The sequence below is a fragment of the Triturus cristatus genome, unplaced genomic scaffold (genome assembly GCF_964204655.1).
Source record: "Triturus cristatus unplaced genomic scaffold, aTriCri1.1 SCAFFOLD_367, whole genome shotgun sequence".
NCBI lineage: Eukaryota > Metazoa > Chordata > Amphibia > Caudata > Salamandridae > Triturus > Triturus cristatus.
In genome coordinates this window covers 168413-193791 of record NW_028188010.1, presented here as the reverse complement: position 1 = coordinate 193791, position 25379 = coordinate 168413, and the positions used below count along the sequence as shown (strand labels likewise).

General features: G+C 44.8%; 1 protein-coding gene across 1 annotated transcript in view; it reads left to right on the top strand.

Moving 5' to 3' along the window:
• Positions 1–25379, top strand: part of LOC146770421 (rho guanine nucleotide exchange factor 11-like) — a 327379-nt gene that overhangs the window by 183403 nt on the left and 118597 nt on the right. Inside the window, exons 13-14 of the mRNA XM_085640471.1 lie at positions 15367–15454; positions 21118–21213. Coding sequence (XP_085496597.1) covers positions 15367–15454; positions 21118–21213 — 184 coding nt within the window. The remainder of the gene's footprint in view (positions 1–15366; positions 15455–21117; positions 21214–25379) is intronic.

Below are 25379 nucleotides of genomic sequence, written 5' to 3'. Positions count from 1 at the left end.
CGACGAGACCCGGATTCCCTGCCATCTCTGACCTCTACCTGCATCATCAGCCCAGCTGAGATTCGTGGGTGTGACGAGACCTGCGGGACCGGCCATCATCAAAACCTGCACGACGCTTGCCTAGCACGACCACCGAGGGACCCTCGAGTGAGTGCCCCTGGGGTTTGAGAAGCCCCAACCCTGAGCAGCTCCAGCACCGAAGACCAGCCTCCCAGCATCCCCGAGATCTGCGTGGGGGCCCTTCCGCTCTTTGCCGCTCACCGCGTTGTTCGATCACTTGCCGTTGGCTAGTGGCCCTCCTAACGACGCACCACGACATTTCCGTCGCTGGTCTGGTTGCTCCAGACTGGCCTTGGCTCCCCTTCAACAGAGGAGCACCCTGGACCACCCTGGTCCACTCCAGATGCCATCTTGACTCCACCGCGTGGGCTTGCCTTTGCCAAGGGTTGTTGCCCCATCCTGGGTCCATTTGGGAAAAAGGGGGTGGTGATGGACAGAGTTTCTGAATGATGCAGAATACTCTTACCAAGTCAAGAGATCATGGTTTTAATCCATCACCGTTTTTTAGCTCACTGCACCATCCCAGCTCAGAACCTGGCTACATGCAAGTTAGTCTGTACCTGTCCCAGTGCATGATGGGAACAGGGCAAACCAAACTACCAAGCCAATTCTTATACTGGGAAGGAAACAAGCTTCCGGGGACCGGTTTCTGGCATCACAGCCTTCGTCGGCCCGGCTTGCCTGAATCATGATGGTGCAATGAGCAAGGGACTCACGTCTGAGCATACCCTCCCACACTGAGTGTGGATAAAATCGATTTGGGAAAAAGGGGGTGGTGATGGACAGAGTTTCTGAATGATGCAGAATACTCTTACCAAGTCAAGAGATCATGGTTTTAATCCATCACCGTTTTTTAGCTCACTGCACCATCCCAGCTCAGAACCTGGCTACATGCAAATTAGTCTGTACCTGTCCCAGTGCATGATGGGAACAGGGCAAACCAAACTACCAAGCCAATTCTTATACTGGAAAGGAAACAAGCTTCCGGGGACCGGTTTCTGGCATCACAGCCTTCGTCGGCCCGGCTTGCCTGAATCCTGATGGTGTAATGAGCAAGGGACTCACGTCTGAGCATACCCTCCCACACTGAGTGTGGATAAAATCGATTTGGGAAAAAGGGGGTGGTGATGGACAGAGTTTCTGAATGATGCAGAATACTCTTACCAAGTCAAGAGATCATGGTTTTAATCCATCACCGTTTTTTAGCTCACTGCACCATCCCAGCTCAGAACCTGGCTACATGCAAATTAGTCTGTACCTGTCCCAGTGCATGATGGGAACAGGGCAAACCAAACTACCAAGCCAATTCTTATACTGGGAAGGAAACAAGCTTCCGGGGACCGGTTTCTGGCATCACAGCCTTCGTCGGCCCGGCTTGCCTGAATCATGCTGGTGCAATGAGCAAGGGACTCACGTCTGAGCATACCCTCCCACACTGAGTGTGGATAAAATCGATTTGGGAAAAAGGGGGTGGTGATGGACAGAGTTTCTGAATGATGCAGAATACTCTTACCAAGTCAAGAGATCATGGTTTTAATCCATCACCGTTTTTTAGCTCACTGCACCATCCCAGCTCAGAACCTGGCTACATGCAAATTAGTCTGTACCTGTCCCAGTGCATGATGGGAACAGGGCAAACCAAACTACCAAGCCAATTCTTATACTGGGAAGGAAACAAGCTTCCGGGGACCGGTTTCTGGCATCACAGCCTTCGTCGGCCCGGCTTGCCTGAATCCTGATGGTGCAATGAGCAAGGGACTCACGTCTGAGCATACCCTCCCACACTGGGTCCAGCATCGCCGACAGCAGACACCTTCGTGGGACAGCTCGCCCCTTCTGCCTGGTCGCCGACAACGCCTCCTGCACCGAGGGACAGCAGAGTCCAGCGTCACCCACTCACCTGATCGCGGTGACTACCTCCGGTGCCATCCTGGTGCCAACTCAATCACTGGCTAGTGATTAAGAACTGAGTCCCCTCTGCTTTCAGGTTATCTCCATCACCAATCCAGGCTTGGATCCCTCCGAATATCGACACTGGTCGCCTGCCAGCAACTTCTTCTTTCAGGCTCCTGAGACTACAACGAGGACTCCCGACATCTTGCTGAACCTCACGCAGCCGCAGCCTCTGGGCTAGGTAACTCGAGCATTTCGGTGCTCCATCGCAGGTTCGCCCTTCAAGTGTCCAGCTCCTTTTTCGTTTAGTCCCACTGATCAGATCTCTCCGGAATCAGTAACTTTAGACTCTCTAACCATTCGCATTCCACTTTTAGTGTAGATGGTTTTTCGTGCCCCTCGGGCATTTGTGTAAATTGTGCAACTTGAAGTATTTTCATAAGAGTTTTGTAGTGTGCTTAGCTCCCTGACTCATAAAGAGCCAGGGTAGTCTTGTTATAAATAAATATCCTTTATTTTCATAACAACTTGTGTGGTGTCCTTTCACGTGGTGTTCAAAGGGTAAATGTGGTGGTAAAACAGCTGGCTTAACACGCCCTCTAGAGTTTAGCCTAAAGACTGCTCTTGTCCATGCTACTAGGATAGCTGGTCTATAAGGTTGACTTACAACCAGTCATCAATAAGAGTCGTTTGGAATGATACACAGTGATCACTAGAATAGTGAGCACTACATATCAGGCCAACTTCTCACAACCGGCTCTTCCACTGGGGAACTCATCCCCTAATCACTCACGCTGGACTCCAGTACCCTCCCTACCGGAGCGGTACTGCCAGACTCCAGAACCACAGGAGCCCTGTTTACAGGCGCTCCAGGTCCTCTACTCACTAAGAGATCTTCCTCAAGTGGACTAACAGGACAGCCTAGGTCCCCAACTTGGTGTTCCCTCATGAAACCATCCAAGTCCTGAGGCAGGGTTTCGGGCGTCTGGGGACCCTCGGTCACCCCCTCACTCCTGCTCCACTGAGCCAGGCAGTGAGCCCCTACACCCTCCTCGCTATCCTGGGACCTAGCTGGGCTACACTGAGCCTCCTCCACCACGCTGGGCTGGAGGATCTCTGACCCACTATTGTTGGAATCACTCACTAATGACTCTAGAGGACCTCTAGCACTTTCCCAGCGCTCTGCTTCCTCTGCAAGTTCACATGGACAAAAAGAGTTATATCTCAACAGGTGTTGGCGCAACCCTGGAGAACAACTACTGAGCATCTGCTCTTTGATAATCATATTTAGTACTCCATCCAAATCCTGCTCCGGGTTAAACACCAGCCAGTCCACCAGGGCATCATGACATTCCTCCACAGCCTCCTCCCAAGACTGGTGAGACAGCTTCTTACTGCCCCTAAACTTCAACCTACATTCCTCCTCTCGGGAACAAGGTACCACACTCGGGTAACTGGGACTGGGACTCTCTATACTGCACTTTATATCGCTGCCACCACTGGACTCCACCCTCACTGGGGAATCCAGAAAACTACCACTGTGCTCAGGGGACAGGGAAAGGGATGAGGCGCTATCTCCTACGCTGGACCCAGCAAGGGACTCCCTACCCACGGGGTCCTCACTCTCTACTGGCGTCCAGGTACTGTCATCTTCTTCTTAATCTTCAGGGCTCCCCACAGACCCACCACCCTCCAGGTGAGAGGCCCGGGCCCTGTCTTCCTCACTGCGCTCACGTTTCCATTCACCTGCTTGCCATCCAATCATGTGGTTCCTCAGTTCGTACACAGTGTCTGACTCTCTCACCCCTATGTTTCTCTCTCTACAGAACCTTTCCAACTCCTGCATACTGTAATAAACTAGATCACTGGGATCAAAAGCAGGCTCCATTCTGGCAGACGTTCTAGAGAAAAGATCACACAGGGAACCTAGGGGTCTGCGTTTAACACAGGAGTACACAATTTACAAAGGATTCAGCAAGCTCTCTATCCCAGAGAACTCGCACTCACTTGCCTAGTGCCACACACCATTCATCCACACACAACCCTCCCCTCGGACTGGTAAGGCAGTTTCTACCACCCCTGATTCCTCAACCTGACCACCACGTGACACAGGTACCAACTCTGGGCGCAGGGCGGGGGACAAATGTACAGGACACTATTACGCTGCCACCACTGGATCCCACCCTCTGGTGAATCCAGAAAACACAATGCACTAAGGGGGATGATCTACCCTCCCGAGCTAGGGACACCTAACTCACAGTGCACAAGAAACACATTTCCAAAGAAATGACATTTAAAAACAAACTTAAAACAATAATCCCTATACCATGTGATTTATCTAAATGCAGAGTTTTGTAGTGCGGCCAGTTGCCGCTGCGGTACAGCGCAAACGCAAGTCCAAATCCCACCTCTGATCACCAATGTTAGAAATGGGATTTCTGGTTGGCTAGGGCTTGCGCCAAAGCCAGACAGAAACCACCACTCTAGTCAGGGCTGGGGAGTTACACGCCAAAGATAATCCCTGCTCACCCCCTTGGTAGCTTGGCACGAGCAGACAGGCTTATCCCTGAGACGATGTGTAAAGCGTTTGCGCGCGCACCCAGCAACAACACCCAAGGCCCACCACAAAAGAAACTCCACACAAGGTATTCTATAAAAATAGCCTTTGTATTATACACAACACATTAGATAAAACCACACACTTTACAATGTGCCAACAGGCACGGGCAGAATTTACAAGGGATTATATGTACAGGGGACAGGGCCACATGGACCACTGTCCGAAATTAGCACTCTTAGAACTTAGGAATAATACTTTGGAACATAGCACACAATAACATATATAACACACAACCAGTAACTCCTGGTAACCAGAAAGTACCACCTACGCAACCCTAACCACCTTAGGAAAATACTGCGCAGGGAATCAGGACCTCACCAGCACCACCTGTACTAGGAGAAAAACAACCACCTAAGTATCACTCTACCTGTAGGGGTCTAAGCACATAAACACAGGATGCATAAAATACATTCAGAGGTGTAAAGCAAAGCACATGACGCATAAACACATTCAGAGGTGCAGGAAAGGGACAATGGCACAAAAACTCACATTAGCCACTATCTGTGGCAGTCCCTGGGCCAACTGGCCTGGTAGGGGCTAGGACGCCCTGTGTTCAGCAAAGTCAGGGGCAAGCCTGCGCAGGCTGCGCAAGCCAGGCGCACAATGCACAACCTAAACGATGCAGCTGCCCACTAAGTGCTGGGCAGCTGGAGAAATGAGCGTGGGCACCACTGTGCCTTCTTAGGAAAAATAGGGCAGTTGTTGGAGCCTCCCTGGGCTCTAAACAAATGAATACGGCCCCCAATAACGTTGGAGCGCACCAGCGCTCGAAGAACACAATGCGGAGGGTTGGAGCCCCACGAGCGCTCTAAAAATAATATGCCCCCACGATGGAGCGTCTTCGCGCTCTAGGACCAATATGGCCCCGTCTGTCGGAGTCCCTCTGGACTCTTGAACAATGTGCCTCGTGGGAGCCTTTGGGGCTCTAAAACTAATTTGCACCCAGGAGCGTGGGAGTCCCGCTCGGGGGACTCAGCAACATCAAATGCCCTGGGAAGAACTTGCCCCCTCGGTGAAGCAGCCCGCAGCTGCGGCGCTGCGTGAAGAAGGGAGAGGGCAGAACGGACAAAAGTCCTCAACCGCGTGGAGCCCCACTCACCTGGGACTCCCGCGTCATCTCCTGCTCTCCCGGGCTGTTCTCAGAGGACTTCAGAGCCTCCGGCCTGACGGGCGGTGCGGGGGAATTTCCGGGGCTTCAGCCAGCCGCGCGTCTTCGGTGGGAGGCGGGGTAGGCTCCCGCCCTCCTGCTTCCGGTTCCTGTTGTCCCGGAGGCCCGCCCCCGGCCGCCTGACTTCCTGGGATTCCCTGGCCGCGGCGGTGATTCTCCGGCCATCAGAGGGGTAGGCTCCCTCGCAAGAAAAACAAATAAGCGGGGTGGGCACCCGCCAACGAAATAAACCAATAAGCGGGGTGGGCACCCGCCAACGACCACGGCAATGCGGGGTGGGCACCCGCTTCAAATCGGCAAAAGCGGGGGAATCCCTACATCGGGGTTCCCCTGTTAAGGATCGCAGCTCAGCGCTGCTGGGGCCACAAATGGAGCGCTCCTAGCGCTATAAGTAAAAAGCGCTTCCAGGCTCTTGGGCAAGAAAGCAAGTCCAGCCAAAGTCTTCAAAAGCAGGGGGGGGCAAAGACTGGGCCCAGGGGCCAGCTCACAGGGCCCTCCAGCAGGGAGGCAGTCCCCAGTGGCGGTCTCTCTTGGCGCCCAGCAGCAGCAGGCCCCCCTCAAGTTGGATCAGCAAGAGAACACCAAATGTAAGGGGACACAGCCCCTTTTTATACAGGAAATCCTTTGTCTCAAGGTGCAGGGAAGGGGCGAACCAGTTACAACTGGTCCCTGAGCACTTTGTTTTGCTCAGCCCCTCTCCCTATTCAGTGGACAGGCCAGAGTCGTCAGTCGCACCACAGGGGGCGGAGCCAGCATTGTGTGGGGAAAACCCTGCCCTATTCAGGACCCAGGTGTACTCCTCCCACCCATCTAGCTGCTGATCTCCCCATTCACCACTGGGTGACTCATCCTGACTCTGGGGATTTCCCTAGCCCGTCACATGACCTCAACCAGCCAATCGCGCGACAAGGCACACATTTTACACTGCACACCGAAGTGCCCACTTACTAGGTACATGCACGCCGCACACATCATCGCGCAGCATTCAATCACACGCGTCCGCACATACCAAACTCGGGACTGCACACCCCACGCATCAGGAACTACTAGGGACACATACATTCCCCATGCATTCCTATGGGAGGACAGGCCTATCTCACCACATGCACTCAGAATGCGCACGCACTTTCCTCTGGGACACAGGGAAAGTGCGCAGAAACCAAAAATCACCATACCAAGTCACCAATAAAAAGCAAAAAAGTTCAGGGGTGAACCTGCCAGAAGGGCCAAGTCCAACAGCCTACTGATGTGGAGCTACTCTCCACACGTCCTATTCTCTCTGCTTCCCTCAATGTTGTGAGTGGAAAAACTAGTACTTCCTGTCTCCACCCAGGAAGTTCCTGGCATCTCACTGCTGTCTGGATCAGCTAGACCACTGACCTACTTATATAACAATGTCCTTTCCTGGAGGACATGACACCTGAGTAGTGTTCAGTGACACAAGCAGTCTTGAGTAAATCATGTTCCTATTTCAGCTTGGATTAAGCAGTATCATACAGTGCACGCGTTTTCTTTTTAAAATGCTGATACATTTTTTAAAAAGGTAACAGGAAATATAGTTTCTCATCTTTTTTGTTGTTCATCGAATACCTAAGCATTAAAAAGCAAATCAAAGTGTTGTACCTCAACTTAAATCCTTTCTTAAAAGAGGAAGCCTGAAAGGGCTAGTCTGCATACTTGCATGCAGTCTCTGGGAATAAAACCTGCTTTCCTGAAAAACAAGGGCTTCCCCCACGGATTTCATTTGAATTCTTACAAGGCACTGCATGATATTTGGTAGGTTGATTGGAGATTTGGGAGGGCAGGCAGTTAAACCTGAATGGCCATACTGAAGACAGGGTGTCTAAATGCTAACGACAGTTCTGTTGCCTCATTTGTAGGCTCTAAATCTGAAAGTGTATATTATTGGCAAGCAGACCCATGAAAAAACACTGAAGGTTAACCCTGGTCACTTGCAAATAGATGCTGATGAGGCTGACTGGTGAATATATATTTGTACAGGAATGTCCCATCCTGTGTTTTGCAAATAAAGTCTATATATATACTTGAGGCAAAACAGAGACCTGTTTTAGAACAGAAATATATAAGCACAATTTGTAAAAATGGAAACCTACTCACAAAATTACATTTTTAAGTAATTAGTGAACCCATGTCCCTGGTTTTCTTCCAATAGCAATTGCAACAGTTCATCCGTGTTGTTCATGAAAGGTCAGCACGCCTTTTTGTGTGTATACGGTCATATTTTTATCAGTGTTTAGTTCGAAAGACTTTCTTTGTGTTTGTAGGGATGTATAAGGTGCATTTAAAGACAAGTCAGCACTATTCTTCATTATGTGTATTTGTAGATGCTCTGCCATCCATGAGGGTATCTAGGCACTAAGCAGATATGTGCCTATCCCTGCTTATGGGAGGTTGGTTAATTGAAAAGCCTGGATGTCAGCTTCTTGCAGAATTGAAAAAGAGAGAAGGAGTCTCTGATGTGGAATGGGAGCTTGTTCTACACGTTAGGAGCGATGTAAGAGAACACCAATCTTCCTGATCTGGTTCTGTGTATGTATTGAATGTGTGCAGGTAGGGGTTGTGCAGAGTGGCGGGGTTTGGGTTGTCGGTGGAAAGAGATGCGACTGTTCCAGTAGGTTGGGGTCTTTGTTGTGTAGTGCCTTGCATGTGTGTGTGAGGAGTTTGAAACTAGGGCATTTTTGTATCAGAACCCAATGGAGCTCTCTGAGGTGTTGTGTGATATGAGCTCTGTGTGGGAGGTTGAAGATGAGTCTGGCTACAGAGGTTTGTAGACTTCTGGTGAGTTGCTTGGTGATTTCGTCATAGAGGGTGTTCTTGAAGTCCAACTTGCTGATTACTTGAGTGTGAGTGACGTTTTTCCTATTGTTGCTTGGGAGCCCTTTGAAGATCTTCCTCAGCATCTTCAAGGTGTGGAAGTAGGATATAGTGACAACATTCACTGCGGTCACATCGAGTTCGCTGTTGATGATGATGTCGAGGTTCCTGGCATGGATGATGAGTTTAAGTTCCGCTGCCCACCAGTTGCAGTCTCATGGTGAAGTGTTCTTGACGAAGATCACTACTTCTGTCTTGTTGGTATTGAGCTGTAGACTGTTGCCTTTCATCCAGTTATCAACTTCAGTCATGCAGGTGGTGAACTTGTTTCTTGTGTTGGGAAACTTGCGACGGAATGCATAAGTTGTGCGTTGTTAGATAGGAGCGGATGTTCAGGTCGTGTTCGCAAATGACATTGGACAGAGGGATCATGCATGTGTTGAAGAGGGTGAGGCTGAGCAAGGAACCTTGAGGCTCTCCACAAATAAGTTTGCAGGCTTCTGAAGAGTAAGGGGCCAGGCTGACACCTTGTCTTCTATCCGTTAACAAGGAGCAGATCCAGCACAGAAACAAAACCAGGGACCACTCAACCACCTTCTCTAAGCCAGTCCACCCTCGTGAATAAGTGCTTTTGATGAGAAACGCATACAAATTATTGATGAAATGCCTGAACTATTTTTAACTTTTGGGGATTACTGTAGGTAGTGCCCAGTACGCCTTTTTTTCCTAACTTTGCCATTACTCACAGGGTTGAGCCATAGGTTGTTATCCTCATGCTAAGATGATCTGCTTCCACATGTGGACTGCTGAGGCTAAAACGTCATCAAAAGAATTGGTGTAGGCTGATAAGGATCTTTGAGTCATGATAGACTAATTACTCTTGCATCTACCCATTAAAGAGTTCTGCATAATCTGTTTTATGTCTTTAAAAACGAAATTGAAATCCTTTGAGCCACCATAGTTTCTCAAATGTTTGTACAAATGCTATTCTCCAACCCATTTTGTTGACTTTAAACCCACATTGGCACCAAAGAATCCAAATCAGATAATCTTTTACGAAAGATGCTTGTCTGCTGAAATCTACAAATTACAATCTGCAACCATAGGCATCACTGCACTACTAATAACTACCAATACTGTCAAATCATCACTTGCTTTGAGGAGTCTCTTAAAACATGACACATACCATCATAAGAAAGACACTTAACCTAAGGTTGTCTCCAGTCTATCCCATAGAGGTAATTGTCACCAGACAACTGTGAATGTGAATTTATAAAGTACACTCATGCCCAGGGGCATCTAGGTGCTGACCCACTGAAGGAAGAACCAAAAAAGCAGTAAAAAGGATTTGAGGTAATGAAAGACCTGTTGATTAAAAAGCCATGTTTTCAGGCCTTTCCTGAAAGGAAGCAGTCCTGTCATTTTGTTAAGATCAGGGGGAAGAGTGTTCCAGAGTTTGGAAGCACAGGTAGCAAAGCTTCTGCCACCCCATTTGGATCTTCTACCTTTAGGGACAGTTACGTTATATGCAGAAGAGGGGCGTAGAGACCTGTGAACAATATTTTCTTGAATGACTTGCATTCTGACGTCTGCCCTCATCACTGTACTGAATCTGCCCACTTTATATTCAGAGAGGGACTGTTCAATACCAGAAATAGTTGTCATGCATGTGCCCTAATGCTGCTGTACCTGGTGCAAACTATTGATAATCAGTGGTCACATATTAACGGAGTATAATTGATGTGAAAGTGACTTGCCTTATGTAGATGTTGTTTTGAAAAATACTGGATTCATGAAGTCAAACTGCACCACCTTCTCTGATTCCACCAGCTTATCTATTGGAGTCCCACAAGAACCTGCACCTTCTCCGAGCCTCATCAATGTTGTGGTTGTTTTTTTATTTTTTATTGAGTTTTATCAGACCAGAATATCAATGATATCCCAAGTGAATATACAAAGGCAGTTACAATGACCTAATATAATGAGTTCTGCAAATCTACTGATGTAAATGAGCCTGCAAACTCTGGTGGCAAAAATCTTTATAACAGCAAATTGGGGCTGTGGCACACCCAGACCCAATGAGATCCAGCGATGTGAGCCTTGTCATTGATGATGTCTCATATGCTTAAAGCTCATAGTGTCTGAAACCACATGTAGGCAGAGGTGATGCAGGCCCAAATCAACCTGAAAGAAAAATCTTCTGCAAGCAGCATGCTGATCGCAGCAAATCCAGACCAAAAACATCTTTATATCACTGCCTTCTTGGCCGGACCCCAAGGCAACCCTACCTATACCACTGCTAAGTATCTTAATTAGTAAGTGTTGTCCAATATCTCTCACCAAGTAAATATTGTCATCAAAGATGTGGTTCATCACCTCTTAACATCTGCACAGAATACTAGCTCTTCTACTTTCACCCAAAAGAATTGCCTTATCTAGTTATGGTCTTATCCTGCCTGGATACTGCAACGACCTATACAAATACCAAAATCCAAACTTTTGCTGCATGGCTCATACTCTGGGTAAAACAGAATACCATATTACACCCACCCTTATAGCACTTCTGTGACTCGAAATCAAGGAGAGATAACAATTCAAAACCCAGTGCTTAGTCTACAGATCTCTTCATTGTTACGCTCTTTCGTATCTCAAAAGTATTCTTCGTCTGTACTATTCTTCTAGGTCCTTGAGATTGGCCTGTTGTTTTGTCCTTACAAAGTCTCATGTTTTGGTGATATTATCTTCCTGTTCGATGCTCACATTTCTGAATGACACTTCTCACCACAGATTCCTCACCTTTAAAATATCCCCAACTTTCGGACTGGATTCAGAAAATGTTATAGATACTGCTGCTGACCCACACACACAAGGCTCTACACATCCAAGGACCCTCCTAAATTAGCCACCTCCTCATCTTCCACCAACCATTGAGACAACACCATTCCACCTCTCTTTTACTTGCCAATACTCCCTGCATTTACCAAAGCAGAAGTGGAGGATGCTCCTTCTACCACATCAAAGCAAAGACCTGGAACAGCCTCCCCAAACACATCTGGACCATCACATCACTTCCGAAATTCCAAATGGCCCTGAAGACCTGGCTATTCGGATAAGCCTCAGGCTGTAAGCGTCCAGATAGGATGTATGACGTTACAACGCACACTTTTACAACGCATGCACTTACAACGCATTTTTTACAACGCATAATCCATTACAACGCACTACACTTACAACGCATGACACTACAACGCATTTTTAAAAACTACCATTACAACGCATACTATTACAACGCATAATATTTAATTGCATTTAAGGTAAGTATTAGATAGTATAGGGGTAAAAATTACTTTTCTAACTCCAGGGGGTACAACAGTAGGGTAAGTGTTGGATAGTATAGGGGTAAAAATTACTATTCTAACTCCAGGGGGTGCAACAGTAGGGTAAGTGTTGGATAGTATAGGGGTAAAAATTACTATTCTAACTCCAGGGGGTGCAACAGTAGGGTAAGTGTTGGATAGTATAGGGGTAAAAATTACTATTCTAACTCCAGGGGGTGCAACAGTAGGTTAAGTGTTGGATAGTATAGGGGTAAAAATTACTATTCTAACTCCAGGGGGTGCAACAGTAGGGTAAGTGGTGGATAGTATAGGGGTAAAAATTACTATTCTAACTCCAGGGGGTGCAACAGTAGGGTAAGTGTTGGATAGTATAGGGGTAAAAATTGCTATTCTAACTCCAGGGGGTGCAACAGTAGGGTAAGTGTTGGATAGTGTAGGGGTAAAAATTGCTATTCTAACTCCAGGGGGTGCAACAGTAGGGTAAGTGTTGGATAGTATAGGGGTAAAAATTGCTATTCTAACTCCAGGGGGTGCAACAGTAGGGTAAGTGTTGGATAGTATAGGGGTAAAAATTACTATTCTAACTCCAGGGGGTGCAACAGTAGGGTAAGTGTTGGATAGTATAGGGGTAAAAATTACTATTCTAACTCCAGGGGGTGCAACAGTAGGGTAAGTGTTGGATAGTATAGGGGTAAAAATTACTATTCTAACTCCAGGTGGTGCAACAGTAGGGTAAGTGTTGGATAGTATAGGGGTAAAAATTACTATTCTAACTCCAGGGGGTGCAACAGTAGGGTAAGTGTTGGATAGTGTAGTGTAATATTATGCGTTGTAATGGTAGGCGTTGTAATGGTATGCGTTGTAAAGGTATTTTTTTTTAATGCGTTGTAGTGTCATGCGTTGTGAGTGTAGTGCGTTGTAATGGCTTATGCGTTGTAAAAAATGCGTTGTAAGTGTAGTGCGTTGTAACTGTTGCGTTGTAAAGGTTGTTCCCCATCCAGATAACCTATTGGGTGATTAGCTGTGCTTTTTAACTCCTGATTGATTGGGCCCCCGCCTGCTAGCTGGTGGCATTGTGTGACTTTGCATAGGCATCGTACCACCCAGGCCATGATGGAATGGATCACATATCAAAGAAAAATGTGGAGTCACAAGAAAAAATTATGCGTCACTCAGCTTCCAATGTTTTAGGTACCAATATCATTGGAGAGAGCTCTTGTGACTGAACCTCTCTAGTCCCTCTTTTACATTAGAATGGGGTGGAGGATACCTGGTTGGTTTTATAAATCAACCCTCACCCACCAGTACTACTGGTGGCATGCTTCGTACTTCGGTCCTCACACAATATCACTAATGTGTTTGGATGGGCTCAACGCTATTGACTTGTGATCTCTTATTTGAAGGTACAATGTGATCTCAGGTTAAAATTGTCTGCAAGTTTTTCCTATTCTTCTGGTGCTTTGCTATTTTTCAAGCTACCTTTGGTATGGTTAAAAATGTAAAAAGAGTATAAAATGTACTCCACCATCTAAGATCAACATGTTTCAGCCAATAACAGTCGTCTAACACGGTTGTATTACTTTCTTTAAGACTGAGGTAGAAGATCGCTTTTCTTTTCCTGACACGGTTTGTGTAGGCTAATCATCTGTGACAATTTTACATGCTATACTTAATGCATCCAAATCAAAGGAGAGCGAGCCCTGTAGATTCCATGTGGTCTGAAATTATTCAGAACTATCCCAAACCCTCAACCTATCTTAGCCACTGGTGGTGTGAAGTTATCACCACTATGGTGTGTTGTTGGGTGGTGTCGTCATTGGGTTTCACACCTAGGCACTCAGTTCCCTAGGTGAGTACTTCCATCCTAGGGAAAATATTTGTGGGATCCGTGTGGTGTTGTTACTAAAATTATCTCCTGTGTTTTAGAACAATTTTTTAACTAAGGTGAAGTATACAGCGGTAAGATTAAAAGGAGGTGTTATAACGTTCAAAGGACGTGTCAACAAGTTTTAGCCTGTGTTGCCGTAAGGGTCTGGGCTTTTGTCAGGACCAAAATCAATATTCAATGGGTCCCTAACTGTTGTTTTTTTGTGTGTTTGTAGACACATAAGTCGATTATCATGTGTCTTCATTCCAATTCACTTTGTTGGAAAGCTAAATGGGCTTTCGTTGAGCCTCTGCCTTACTTAAGTTTCCTGTTCTGCCTCATGCGAAAGATGAGGCTGGATACCATGGCAACTTGCCAACAGCCAATCCCTGGTGACCTGACCTGGGTCTTCCTCATCCTTCCTGGAGTGGCAGAACAGGAAACATAGGTAGAACTTTTTAAGTTAGAGATCAGCGTACTGTCACCAATAATTGTTCTATCTGAGGGTGCGGAAAAGAGTGAAGCAACTGGCGCCAACATGCAAGAGTGGCACCTATATGCAGCCCGGACACTCCTGGGGTAGCACAAAGACTGCAGAGCCATACAATGCTACCTGCTAAGAGGCCATAACAATGTAATTAGGTCTCAATTAGTATGATTCTGAAAGTGTGCATTATATGCCTGGAAGAATTTACACAGTACATATTGCACATCAGCTTTCAGGAAGAAAAACTGCTGAAGCCACAATGTCGACATACTCTGTGGCATAGCTGTTAGAAATATTTGAATTAAGAGAATTGTTTATGCAGTATTTTAGTGCACTCTGGCCTGCTCCTTTCGATGTATATGGTTGTTTGCATTGTGTGATCGGGAGCGGTTGAGGATGCATGGCTGGTGTATAAGCATGATGTCCATCAAGTGAGCCCTGACATATACGTTGCCTGCTGTGCTTGCATCTATGGCTTTGCATTTGTAGGATATTCTCTTTTTTCAGACGGGTGGATCGGATTTCCGTATTTATGTCTCAGTGTTCTTCATTTTCTATGTACTTGCATACAATAAAATTATGTAAAGAAAAGGCTGGTTACAGGAGTCATTGCATTAAATGAACGAGTTGGTAAATGACCCTCAGTTGGATAAAATCTGATCACTCTCATTGGGGAAAAAAAACACATTTTTATTTCACTGCCTCGGTCCCCGCTGCCTTTTGGCTGTTGTTTCAGAACCTTTCGGTATTTGCTCTATAAAATGTGATACTTCACCCTGGAGGGCATCAGTGCTTTTATGAACAGTGAAACATTGTAAAAATATAAGTTTGACTGTAATTAGGAATTTGCTAACTTTTCCATCTGCTGAGAAAAGGATTTAGCAAGTATGCAATATTATTTCTTCATTTTGTTTTTCAAATTAGTGGTACCTTTAAAAGTTACTTTCCATAGATTTCATAACTGGTACTTATGTAAACTATTGTCTTTATTTGTGGCAAGTTGGTATATAAATAATTAGGAATTCCGTCATTGTTGTGTCTATTAACTTTCGGTTTCTGCCATGGTGGTTTCCTGTATAGTCTTCATTTATTTTTCAGACGAGAACGCCTTTTTCATCATTTCCACATGCGAGTATGTACCTCAGATTTATGAGCTTGTGGCACGCACTTCACTGGAGAGAAACAGGTAAGAATTTCAGCTGACACCTTAATACGCGAACAGTGAAGCAACAGGACTCTTCCTAAGGGCCATATTTTGTAGAGGCTCCAAATAAAGTACCCTGATGAATATAGTCAGTGTATCCTCATACAGGCTGGAACAGCTTGCATATTCACAGTCTAACTGTTTTCTACAGGGATAGCCTGAAGGAGAAGTCTAAAAAAAGTTCTGATCTCTGAGACTGTTGCGCTTCTCCAGACAACTTGTGTCGAGTCCTCAATGCCACTCTTCTAAGGATAATGTGAAATGACTGGTCCAGTTCTAATGTTACCAGCAGTCATTTCCGCAGTATTTACATCTTGTCTGAACAGTTTGAGGATTAACCATCAGAGGTTCTGCTGTGGTTCCCTTATATCACTTAATACATTTGTAATGCTTTCGAGAGAAAAGAAATAGTTCTTAGCATGTATCCTTCACAAAGCTTTGCCAACATTTTTAACGTAACCCAGTTGGTCTGTTCTAGGAGCTCTGGTCATCAATCACTTTAAAAAGAAAATTCTACTTGTCTTATTTTTGTGGCCTTTTTGTGACTGTTCTTTTCCTTTAATTTTATTTGTATATCCTTCTTGCATCCTATGGTGACATATTTTACTTTTGAAGCTGGTTTTTGCCATATGTATTAACATTAGTACCTGGGTTTTCTGGAGACCAAAATTCTTTGAAGGCCTTAAAGTGCCTAAAATACCTCAGCACACAACACTGATTATACAGTTAGTGATTCACGCTAACTGTAATGGCGAATTGTACATTGATGCATAGTAATTTGATATATCATAACAATGATGAGGGTTACAGCAGATTAGCATCAGCCATAGCCTGCACTTTGGTCACACAGACTAACCATTTATTCGAAACATTAATTAGGATAGAAGAGGGGAGCCAAGCAGACACAGAACCCCTAGCGTGTTTCAGAACCCACAGCGGAAGAGCAGGTTGGAGTTTTATGATGAGGATGAGTAATATGACCAACTCATCTTAGTGGCATCCCAAGGGGATGAGGATATATGGAAGGACTTAGACACCAACTCTCCTGAGTACAGGTCTGTCTCCATCCATTCTCTGCCAGCCCAACTGGATGACTTTTTTCTGTACGATGTTGTCATTAAAAGGAGAGTAGACACTTAAAAGTACAGCTAGAAAAAGACAGGCCCTAGAGTGTTTCCTCCCAGAAATACTGCTATCACTGAAGAAAGATCTGAAGAAAGAGTTTTTGCCCCTGCTACCTTGAATCATGAACCAGAGGAAAGAAGCATTTAACAAGTCAGCTTTCTCTGAAGTAGTAAGAACAAGGCTAGAGAAGAAATATAAACCCTCTAGAAAGACTTACTAGACAACAAGCAATGAGCTTGCAGACTCCACTGCGAGGAAAAGGGCTAATGCTCCAGCATCCAAAGGACCAGTCCCAGAGAAGGAAAATAAGCTGTTTGAGATGGAAGGAAGAAAGTTGAGGCATTCAGCAGCCACACAGTGACGCACCACACATTCTAGTGTTATTAACGGTAGAAGGAAAAGAAAGAACTGATGCAACATGTCCCAGAACAATACAAATGCAATACAAGCAGGAAAGACCATCTTAAATTCCAGCCTCAAGTCAGCCCTTGAAGCTGCTAAAGCAACCAGCAGACCGATGTGCATGGACACTACACTAAGAATACGTGCCTTACTAATAGTATCCAGCTTTAAACAAGAAGTCCACATTTCTTTGATAATTATGTCTTTTACAGGGGAAAGCCGCACGGAGCTGCAGTTGATGACTCTCACCAGCAGATACAAAAATACAATCATATGGAAAAGGCAGTGGGCCCCTACAATTCAGGTGGTCTTACAGTAGGAGTACTCCTCCTTCCAGGAGAGCAATTGAAAGAGAGAATTTGCAGACCATTCTACAACCAACACAGTGCTCCCAAGGGGTGAGTGTGTAGAGACCTAGTACTGCATGGCCATACCCATTGGCGTGGAGTCACTTCTTTTGAGTCACGGCCTTTGGTGATGGCAGACCATAAGTGGATCAGCCACAGACAGCAAGTGACTCGCAAAGAGAAGCCCTCAGCATCAAACACATTTAGGGAGTAGACTGGGAGGTTTGCTCCTGGAATTGAGGAACATCACCCATCACAAATGGGTGCGAACGTCTTAAAACACAGTTACTGCCTAGAGTTAGGAATGATAACATCAGATGTCAAGCCAAACAGGAGATCTTGCAAAGGAGAGGAAATGACACTGTTAAAAACAGGAAATACACAACCTCATACAGAAGGACCAGTAGGGCAGGTGCCAACAGACTAACAAAACTAATGACTGTACTCTCTCTGCTTCCTCATCCCCAAACAAAATTTAATATTGAGAACCATCATAGACCTGAGATTACAGAAGACATTCACCAGACACAAAATTTCAAGACAACTTCACTGTAGAAAGCCATCCCATTGCTAAAAGAAGAGGATTACATAGCAACTGTAGACCTCAATGGACACATATTTGCACACCCTGATGAACTTCAAGCACAATAAATCCCTTAAGTTTGTGGTACACAATTCACATTACTAATTCTAAGTTTTACCCTTGGAATAAAGTAAGCACCAAGTGTGTTTACAAAATGTCTTACAGAAGTAGCAGCTCACTTGAGAAAGCAGGAGATACAAGCGTACCCCAACCGATTGGATTGGATGGTGAAAGGCAAACTCGCAAGACCTTCAGAACAGTATACAAATAATGATGGAAGTAGTAGACATACGGAGTTTTTAAGCGAACAATGAGAAGTCTTCACCACTCCCTATGACTAAAATGGATAGCTGGGGCAGATTCAGTTGCGATAAAGGCATGCCTGGTTCAAAAGAGAGTGCAGGCATTGACATAGCAGGTTTGCCGCTGCAGGAAGAGACCATCTGAGAGTGAAAACCTGAAATTGCTGAGAATGATGGCTTCAAGCATTACATGAATCCCCCCTGCCAGACTCCATAGGACACTCCTCCAAGAAAGGCTGCTGAGCCAATCGTTACAATCTGTGGGGGACTGGGAGGATCTTGTGCAAAAGTAAATATGGTAATGGATAGCAGAAAACATCACAAGAGGCAGGCCACTCAAAATACCCACTTCTCTAGGTCACCATCACAACAGTCTCAACCTACACTGGGTGGGTGCATGCAGGAGAATCAACAGATCAGGGGCTAAAGGAACCCACAGAAAGCTGAAAAACTCATAAAAATATTACAACTCACAACAGACTTCTTTGACTTGAAGGCCTTTCACAAACATATCAGAGAGATAGTAAAGATCCAGACAGACAACCCAACACCAATATTCTTCGTGAACAAACAAGGGAGGGTGGGTGGTTGGGGGCGGGGGGTGTCAGGAGGGCCTGCCATGATGGTGCTATGCAAACTAGCACAGGAGATCTGAATATGGGCACTCCAAAAAAAGATATCACTGACAGCGATACACATGCTGGGGTAGAAAATCATAGACGCGGAGCAGATTAGCCAGACAGAAGGAATCTCGCAGGAGTGGGAGCTAGATCAGGGAGAGGTACAAAGAATCTTACAAAAATAGGGGGGCGCTACACATAGACCAGTTACCTACAAACAAAAATAGAAAATGCCAAGACTTTGCATTGTGTCCAAGTACCCTCATGAAATCTAGCTTATGCTTCGATTAAGGTATGCCTAAGTGCGATAGAAGCATATGCACTGGCGAATTGCACGCTTACATGTAACGTCATAAAGGGATGGTACTTACCACCATCAAAGATGGGACAAAAAATAAGGACAATTATGTAGCCAGTAATTCTGTGGCGGAATAATGCACAGCATTTGTATCTACAAAAGTATTCTAGTTTCAAAACTATTGTTACAGCTAAGTACATATTTATTTTCATAATCTCATGTTATCCACCCTTGATCAGTAAAGCTGTCCAATTGCTCTCCAAATAGAGGTACCTGAAATGTATTGTTTTTTGTTGCTACTTCTTTTCTGGATGAGGTCATTTCTTCTCTAATTTGTTTTGCTTTTGTCACTCCTCTTGAATTTCGTTGGATTTTGCAACTTAGGGAGTAATGTGAAAGGGCCATTTTATGTTGCACTCTCTTACTTAACTGTAAATACAAATATGAATTTAATGGAACAAATAAAAAGTACCATTTGCATATAGGATAGAATTAGTGGTTCTATTAATCTGGATTTAAGAGTTTTTAATTCATGTTTCAGACTTTTCAAGCATTTTTGGACAGACTTTGTGTATTGTTGGCCGCCTTCTGGTATGCACACAATAAATGTTTACTGATAATTATTTGTTTTATTGCCGCTATTTTTCACAGCGTCAGCCTTTAGCGGAGGAGCAGTCATGCATGTTTATAACACATGAAGGATTCAGAAGCAAACTTTGGTTGGTTACATAAATTGTCTTGGAAATTTCGATAGTAGGACAGACAGATACAAACATTTGTACAAAATCTGACCTGTTGGAAGTGGGTTCTCTAAAACAAAGTGATGTTTTTGGGAGGAAAATATGGTTCTTATTCCATCCAAATAAGGAGTGAGGGCTCAATCTCTGATAAAGATAAATGTTGTGAATGAGTGTTCCTGCATTGAAGGAGAAGGCCTCACTTTTTGTCGTTCTTTGCCGCGGGGATCTTGCACCCCATCATATTGTTCCTGATGGTGTGGCCAGAGAAGGTAGTTTCCGTCCTTTAGTTCAATTTACTGGTGGGAATAACTTTACAAATGGCGGGCGCACAGTGACCTCAACTTGATGTGAGTTTGAAGGATTGACACTGGAGGATGCTGAATATATACAGGTGGCTGTTTTTACTGGTATCGCTGAGTGGTGTTTCCATGGAAGACGACCTTCTCAATGGTCTTTTGATGTATGCTGTCTTAAAATGTTATACCTATATCTTTATGCATCTTTATATCATGATACGCCTTGCTATTATCTTTTGTGTATGTAAAGCGCTTTGATACCCACGGGTCTGGGAGTGCTATATAAAACGTATAAATTAATAAAATGGTAAAAGTCGATTCCAGGACAAACGTGGAGACTGGAAATGTATGTATGAAATATATTAATGATATGCCATGCATGTAGCATAATAATGGAGAAGCACCCTAAGCATGACACGGCCTTGTCTGACTATCTAGTGGACCCACATCACTGAACCTGTAGTCAGTAGGCTCCTGCATGAGAATTTTAGTGTGTACCCACGCAAGTTGAGGATATTTTAGAGTATTAGACAGCACTTTACTGAAGATCAAAATAAAATAAAATAATTCAAATTCCCACATTGAGTTAAAAAAGAAAGAACGTGTTGATCACGTGTGTCTAATCCTTTAATTAGTCACTCACTAAACCAGGCGTCACTTCTAACGAGACAGCAGCTCTGAATGGCCTTCATGTTGAACATGTACCTGTTAAAAAGTTTATCTTGGTGCAAGCTGAGTTTATTTCCTCTTCAAACCTTACTTTGCTGCATAACAGAACTGCCAGTCTTGTTGATCCTTTTTAACAAAATAATAACTTTCTGCAAGAGAACCCTACTCCCTCATTTTCTGGTTGTCAATCAGACATTGATGTTTTAATTTGATAATTTCATTGACTGATGCTCATTTTATTCAACTTATTTCTTCGTTTAAAGGTGGAAAGCTCAAATTGAAAACGTAGTGGAAGTTGCAACGAGGAACTTCAGTCGCTGTGGGCAGGAGCCGGTCAATCACACGCCTCCTCCTGTCAGGTGAAGTGAACAGTCTTATTTCCTGGATTTGCCAATCACTTGGCAGATATTGAATTCTGTGCAGTGTTGGCTATTGCCAGTATGTTGAAATGACTAACAAAATGTCCAACACAAGCACACTTATAGCCATGAGTGGCAAATGGTTATTTGGAGTTTTGATTCTATTATGCATTCACGTTGTAGTTAGAATTTTAAGGAGCCCTGATTCATTCTGCAGCACAATATTAACTTATTTATACGATAAGGGAATGACAAGACTTCACAAATGGGCAAATTCGTAGACCGGAGAACACAGAATAATGTTCAGTTAGCCGGTTAAATAAGTTCTAGATTGAACAATGCTTTATGGATCATGTGCACTTACTCACATTGTTTAGTTACTTCAACCAGTGCCCTAGAAAAATAAGCAAAAATGTAATTGCACAATGATGCTATTTTAGAGGTATCGGTGTTTCTCTTACACTGGGTAGTGCTTTCTGCCTGCACTTCTTAGCTGGAAAAAAAAATCCCTACATGATCACATTGCTGGTCTTTCTATCATTTAGGGCCTTATTATGGGTTTGGCGGCCCCCTGCAGTGCCACCCACAGGAGGACTGCCAAAGCTGTGGTGTGCTTGCCCGCCGGATTACGATTATATTCAATGGTGGGCAGCCAGTGCTGGGGTGGTCTCCCGGCGGTGAGCTGTTATGATGATCATGCGAGAGCCTAACATGCTGCCCGCTGCCTTGACAGCGCCTGCAGTATGTTCCTGCATGGTGTGGCATGCATGCCACACTCTGCAGGGACAGGGATGCAATTCCAGGTGGGCAACATGTGCCCACCTGCATTCACTCCCAGAGGCAGCAAGAGGGCTCTGTTAGGGCCCCCTTTGTTGCCTCTCTGCCCCCCTTTCCATGACAGGCTCCCCACCTTGAAAAAGGTACTTGACAATCAACTCAGAATATGCTTGGTGGTGCTGCAGCGGCACTCCCAGGATATTCCTGCTCCTGACAGCTGCACAACAGCGCGGGATCCTGGATTCCCCGGCGGACACATTGCTCCTGTAGCGCTCCGACCACACACTGCGGGCCCGCAGTGTGCAGGGGGTGGGACCACCACAGTGAGTACGGCGGTCCTATGGACCACCATACTCGCAATAAGGCTGTTAGTGTTATTGACATCAATGTACGCCTAGCCACCACTATAGTGATTGTGATTTGTAATTTCATGGAAGTCTATTCTGTGTGTGTCTTGCTTTTGCTTCATTGCTAAAGCTTTCACATGCCTGGGTGGCCCACCTTTGAAAGAGGAGCCCACGGGGTTTCCAAACCCACGCAACTGTCTATGACTTTCACTGAAATCACAGTTTATGAACCAGAGGCCACTGCTTCGTAATGGACATATTGGAGAGTCTAAAAGGTAGAAGGCGAGAAGACAGTAGATTATCAGGCAACTTTGAAACTCTCCTATCTCTCCTAAGATGCGTTAATTGCTAGCCTTGGGCATCTATTTTAGCCACTATATTTATTTATTTGGGAATTTTATTAAGTGTTCAATGTCTTCTGTCAGTTGCTTTAAAGTGTTAAAAGTCTTCAAGACAACGTCATCTTTTAGGGTAGTTTTTGTCAGATAAGTGAGCTATAACTGTGCCAATTTTCTTTAGCTGTGACCGGTTTACTACAAAAGCTGGTATGAAAGGTTTTCAGATGTTTTCGAAACCCCATGTGGTTTGATTCAGTTCTCAGATTTTGGGGTATTCTAAAACTTAGGAACTTGAATCTGCCTCTCTGTTTGAGTAATTTGAGGTGATGAGGTGCGCATTGCTCCTTACTCAAATTCATTTTGACATTCTCTAGATTCTGATAGATGATTGTAACTGCAGATGCCTTGCCTTTTGAATTCCTGCAATCATCAGACAAAATCCAGAAACGTTATTAGCAATTGCTCCTACGCATTGATAGGCGGTGCCATCAGACTTTGCATTAACTTTGTTGCTCCTTTGCAAATGTTAGCAGGAAGCCATATATGTGTGCAAGTGTTGCACATTAGCGTCAGATCCTTATTTTCCTCATTCTTCGATGGTGATCTGGAACTCCACTTCTGAACTTCGTCAGCGTCTTACCTACTTTAAAAACTCTTTTTTTTGAAGATGTTTTGCTAGGGATCTCAGGCTAGAGGTTTCAGTCGGTGCCACACCTACAGAAAGCAAATATATGGCACAGACCCGCATTACATCTGTTTGTGGTATCGTGGATGTAGGCATGATTCAGAGTCATTGAACAAATGCTCTCTTATGCGTCCAAAGGCCTTAAGGGATCAGATGACAAAATTGTATGTCACAGAGCACAAAAAACTGTACTGCTAGAAGTCCAGGTCCCCATCCTCTGGTAAGTGTAAGAGAAAGGATGTTCCAAATCTCATTGTAAACACAGAAGTGCAGATGGTAGGCCTCCCCTCAGGGCAGATTCCAACCATGGTTCACATGCTCCAATGCGCTCAGAATTTCTCTGTGAATCCTAATCTCCGCAGCAGGTGGAGGCCTTTTAGGAGGCACTGCTGCAGCTTCTATGATCAATTCTGGATTCTCCTGGAGTACCTTTGGTCCCTGCTTCTGCAGGAAACCAAGTCGGACTTCCGCTTGTAGCTCCTGCTCCAGCACCAACTGTGAACCCATTAGACCTCTGTATGTACCCTCACCAATGCTGAGCCACACCTTAACTTCATTGATGGAGGCCATACTGGTTCCAGCAATGCCGGTGCCTGCCCCTTCCCCACCCCCAGCTTCAGTGGCACAAATTCTGTCTCCAACTGTGACCCTGATGTCTGGTCTCCACCCGAGCTCAGCTAGATCATAGCCAATGTCTCTTTATGAGATTACAAGGGCATAGCCAGTTATGCTAGAAGACCATCTTCGGAAGTGTATTAGTCTCATCATCAGTATTTTCTGAGACTTGAGACATTATGTGGCCAAACACAGATGGCATAGAGAACCCTCAAGATGTTCCACATGCTAGAGACGATGAGGCAGACTGTTGTTTTCCTTCTCACTAGACTGATGATGGGCTATACATAGATTACCAAGATGCTTCTTGGCTCCTTTGCTGTGGTGGGAGGTATTGTTGAAAGGAAGATCCACACCTTGGAGAAGTGAATTACTTTATTTTGTGAGCAGCCTGAAGTATAGATTGCAGTAGCCAACATCACCAACATTCCTTCCCACCGTTTCCCAACCGTCGCCTCTCCGGTGTTCTGTGCATAATCACAAAACCCTCACTACATTGTAGGTTCCACACATGGATGACCTTACCAACAAGCCCACAACACATCCCCCTCTTTATTACAAAAAACAAAAATATTGACAAAAAACCCATCAAAACTGATTAACTTAAAGTTGGAAACAAAAACACAGACATCAAAGATAATAACCCTATGGCCTAAATACAAAATGAGAAAAACTCAAATAAACCACAAAATGCATTCTACATTACCATACTCATAATCCTCTAAACATTTTGACAATTTCCTAATTCTTTTGTCAATGTCTTGTCCAGCATGATGTACATGAATTTTCCCATTAGCAGTCCTAGAAGTGACTCCAGACTACTCACCACTCCCACATTAGCTTCTTCCAACGCCACTTCCCTGTCTTCAATCATCACAGCCTCACTGCTCTCCTCCAGAATATCTGAATATACAGGTACCTTGTGTTCCCTTCCATTGCTGACCATCTTTCCATCATCTCAAAATCCTCCAAAAAGTCAGCTTCAAACTTATGTGACTCCCCATGAACTTGCTTCCATATCTCATTTGGATCCACAGCCACTCAATTAAGATTCCATACTTTACCGTTAATCAACCTCACTGAATTACACAAAACTTCAAAAAGTTCCTCCAGTTCATAAAATCGACAATTCCCTTGAGCTACTAAACCCAGTTTCTTAATCCGAACCCAGTCACCCACTTTGACCTTCACCCATTTTGAACCTCTCTTAGTATCATAATACAACTTACCTTTATAATGACTCTCTCTTACTTTTCCCCACACTCCTTTAACTGACTACTATTCCACACAGATATGAAATAACCAGGTGTAAACTTGGTCCCAGGATTCCTACCCCTCATCATAAACAGAGATACTCCACTTGATCGATTATTAGTAACTCTTGTAAGCCCAAACCATTTTACC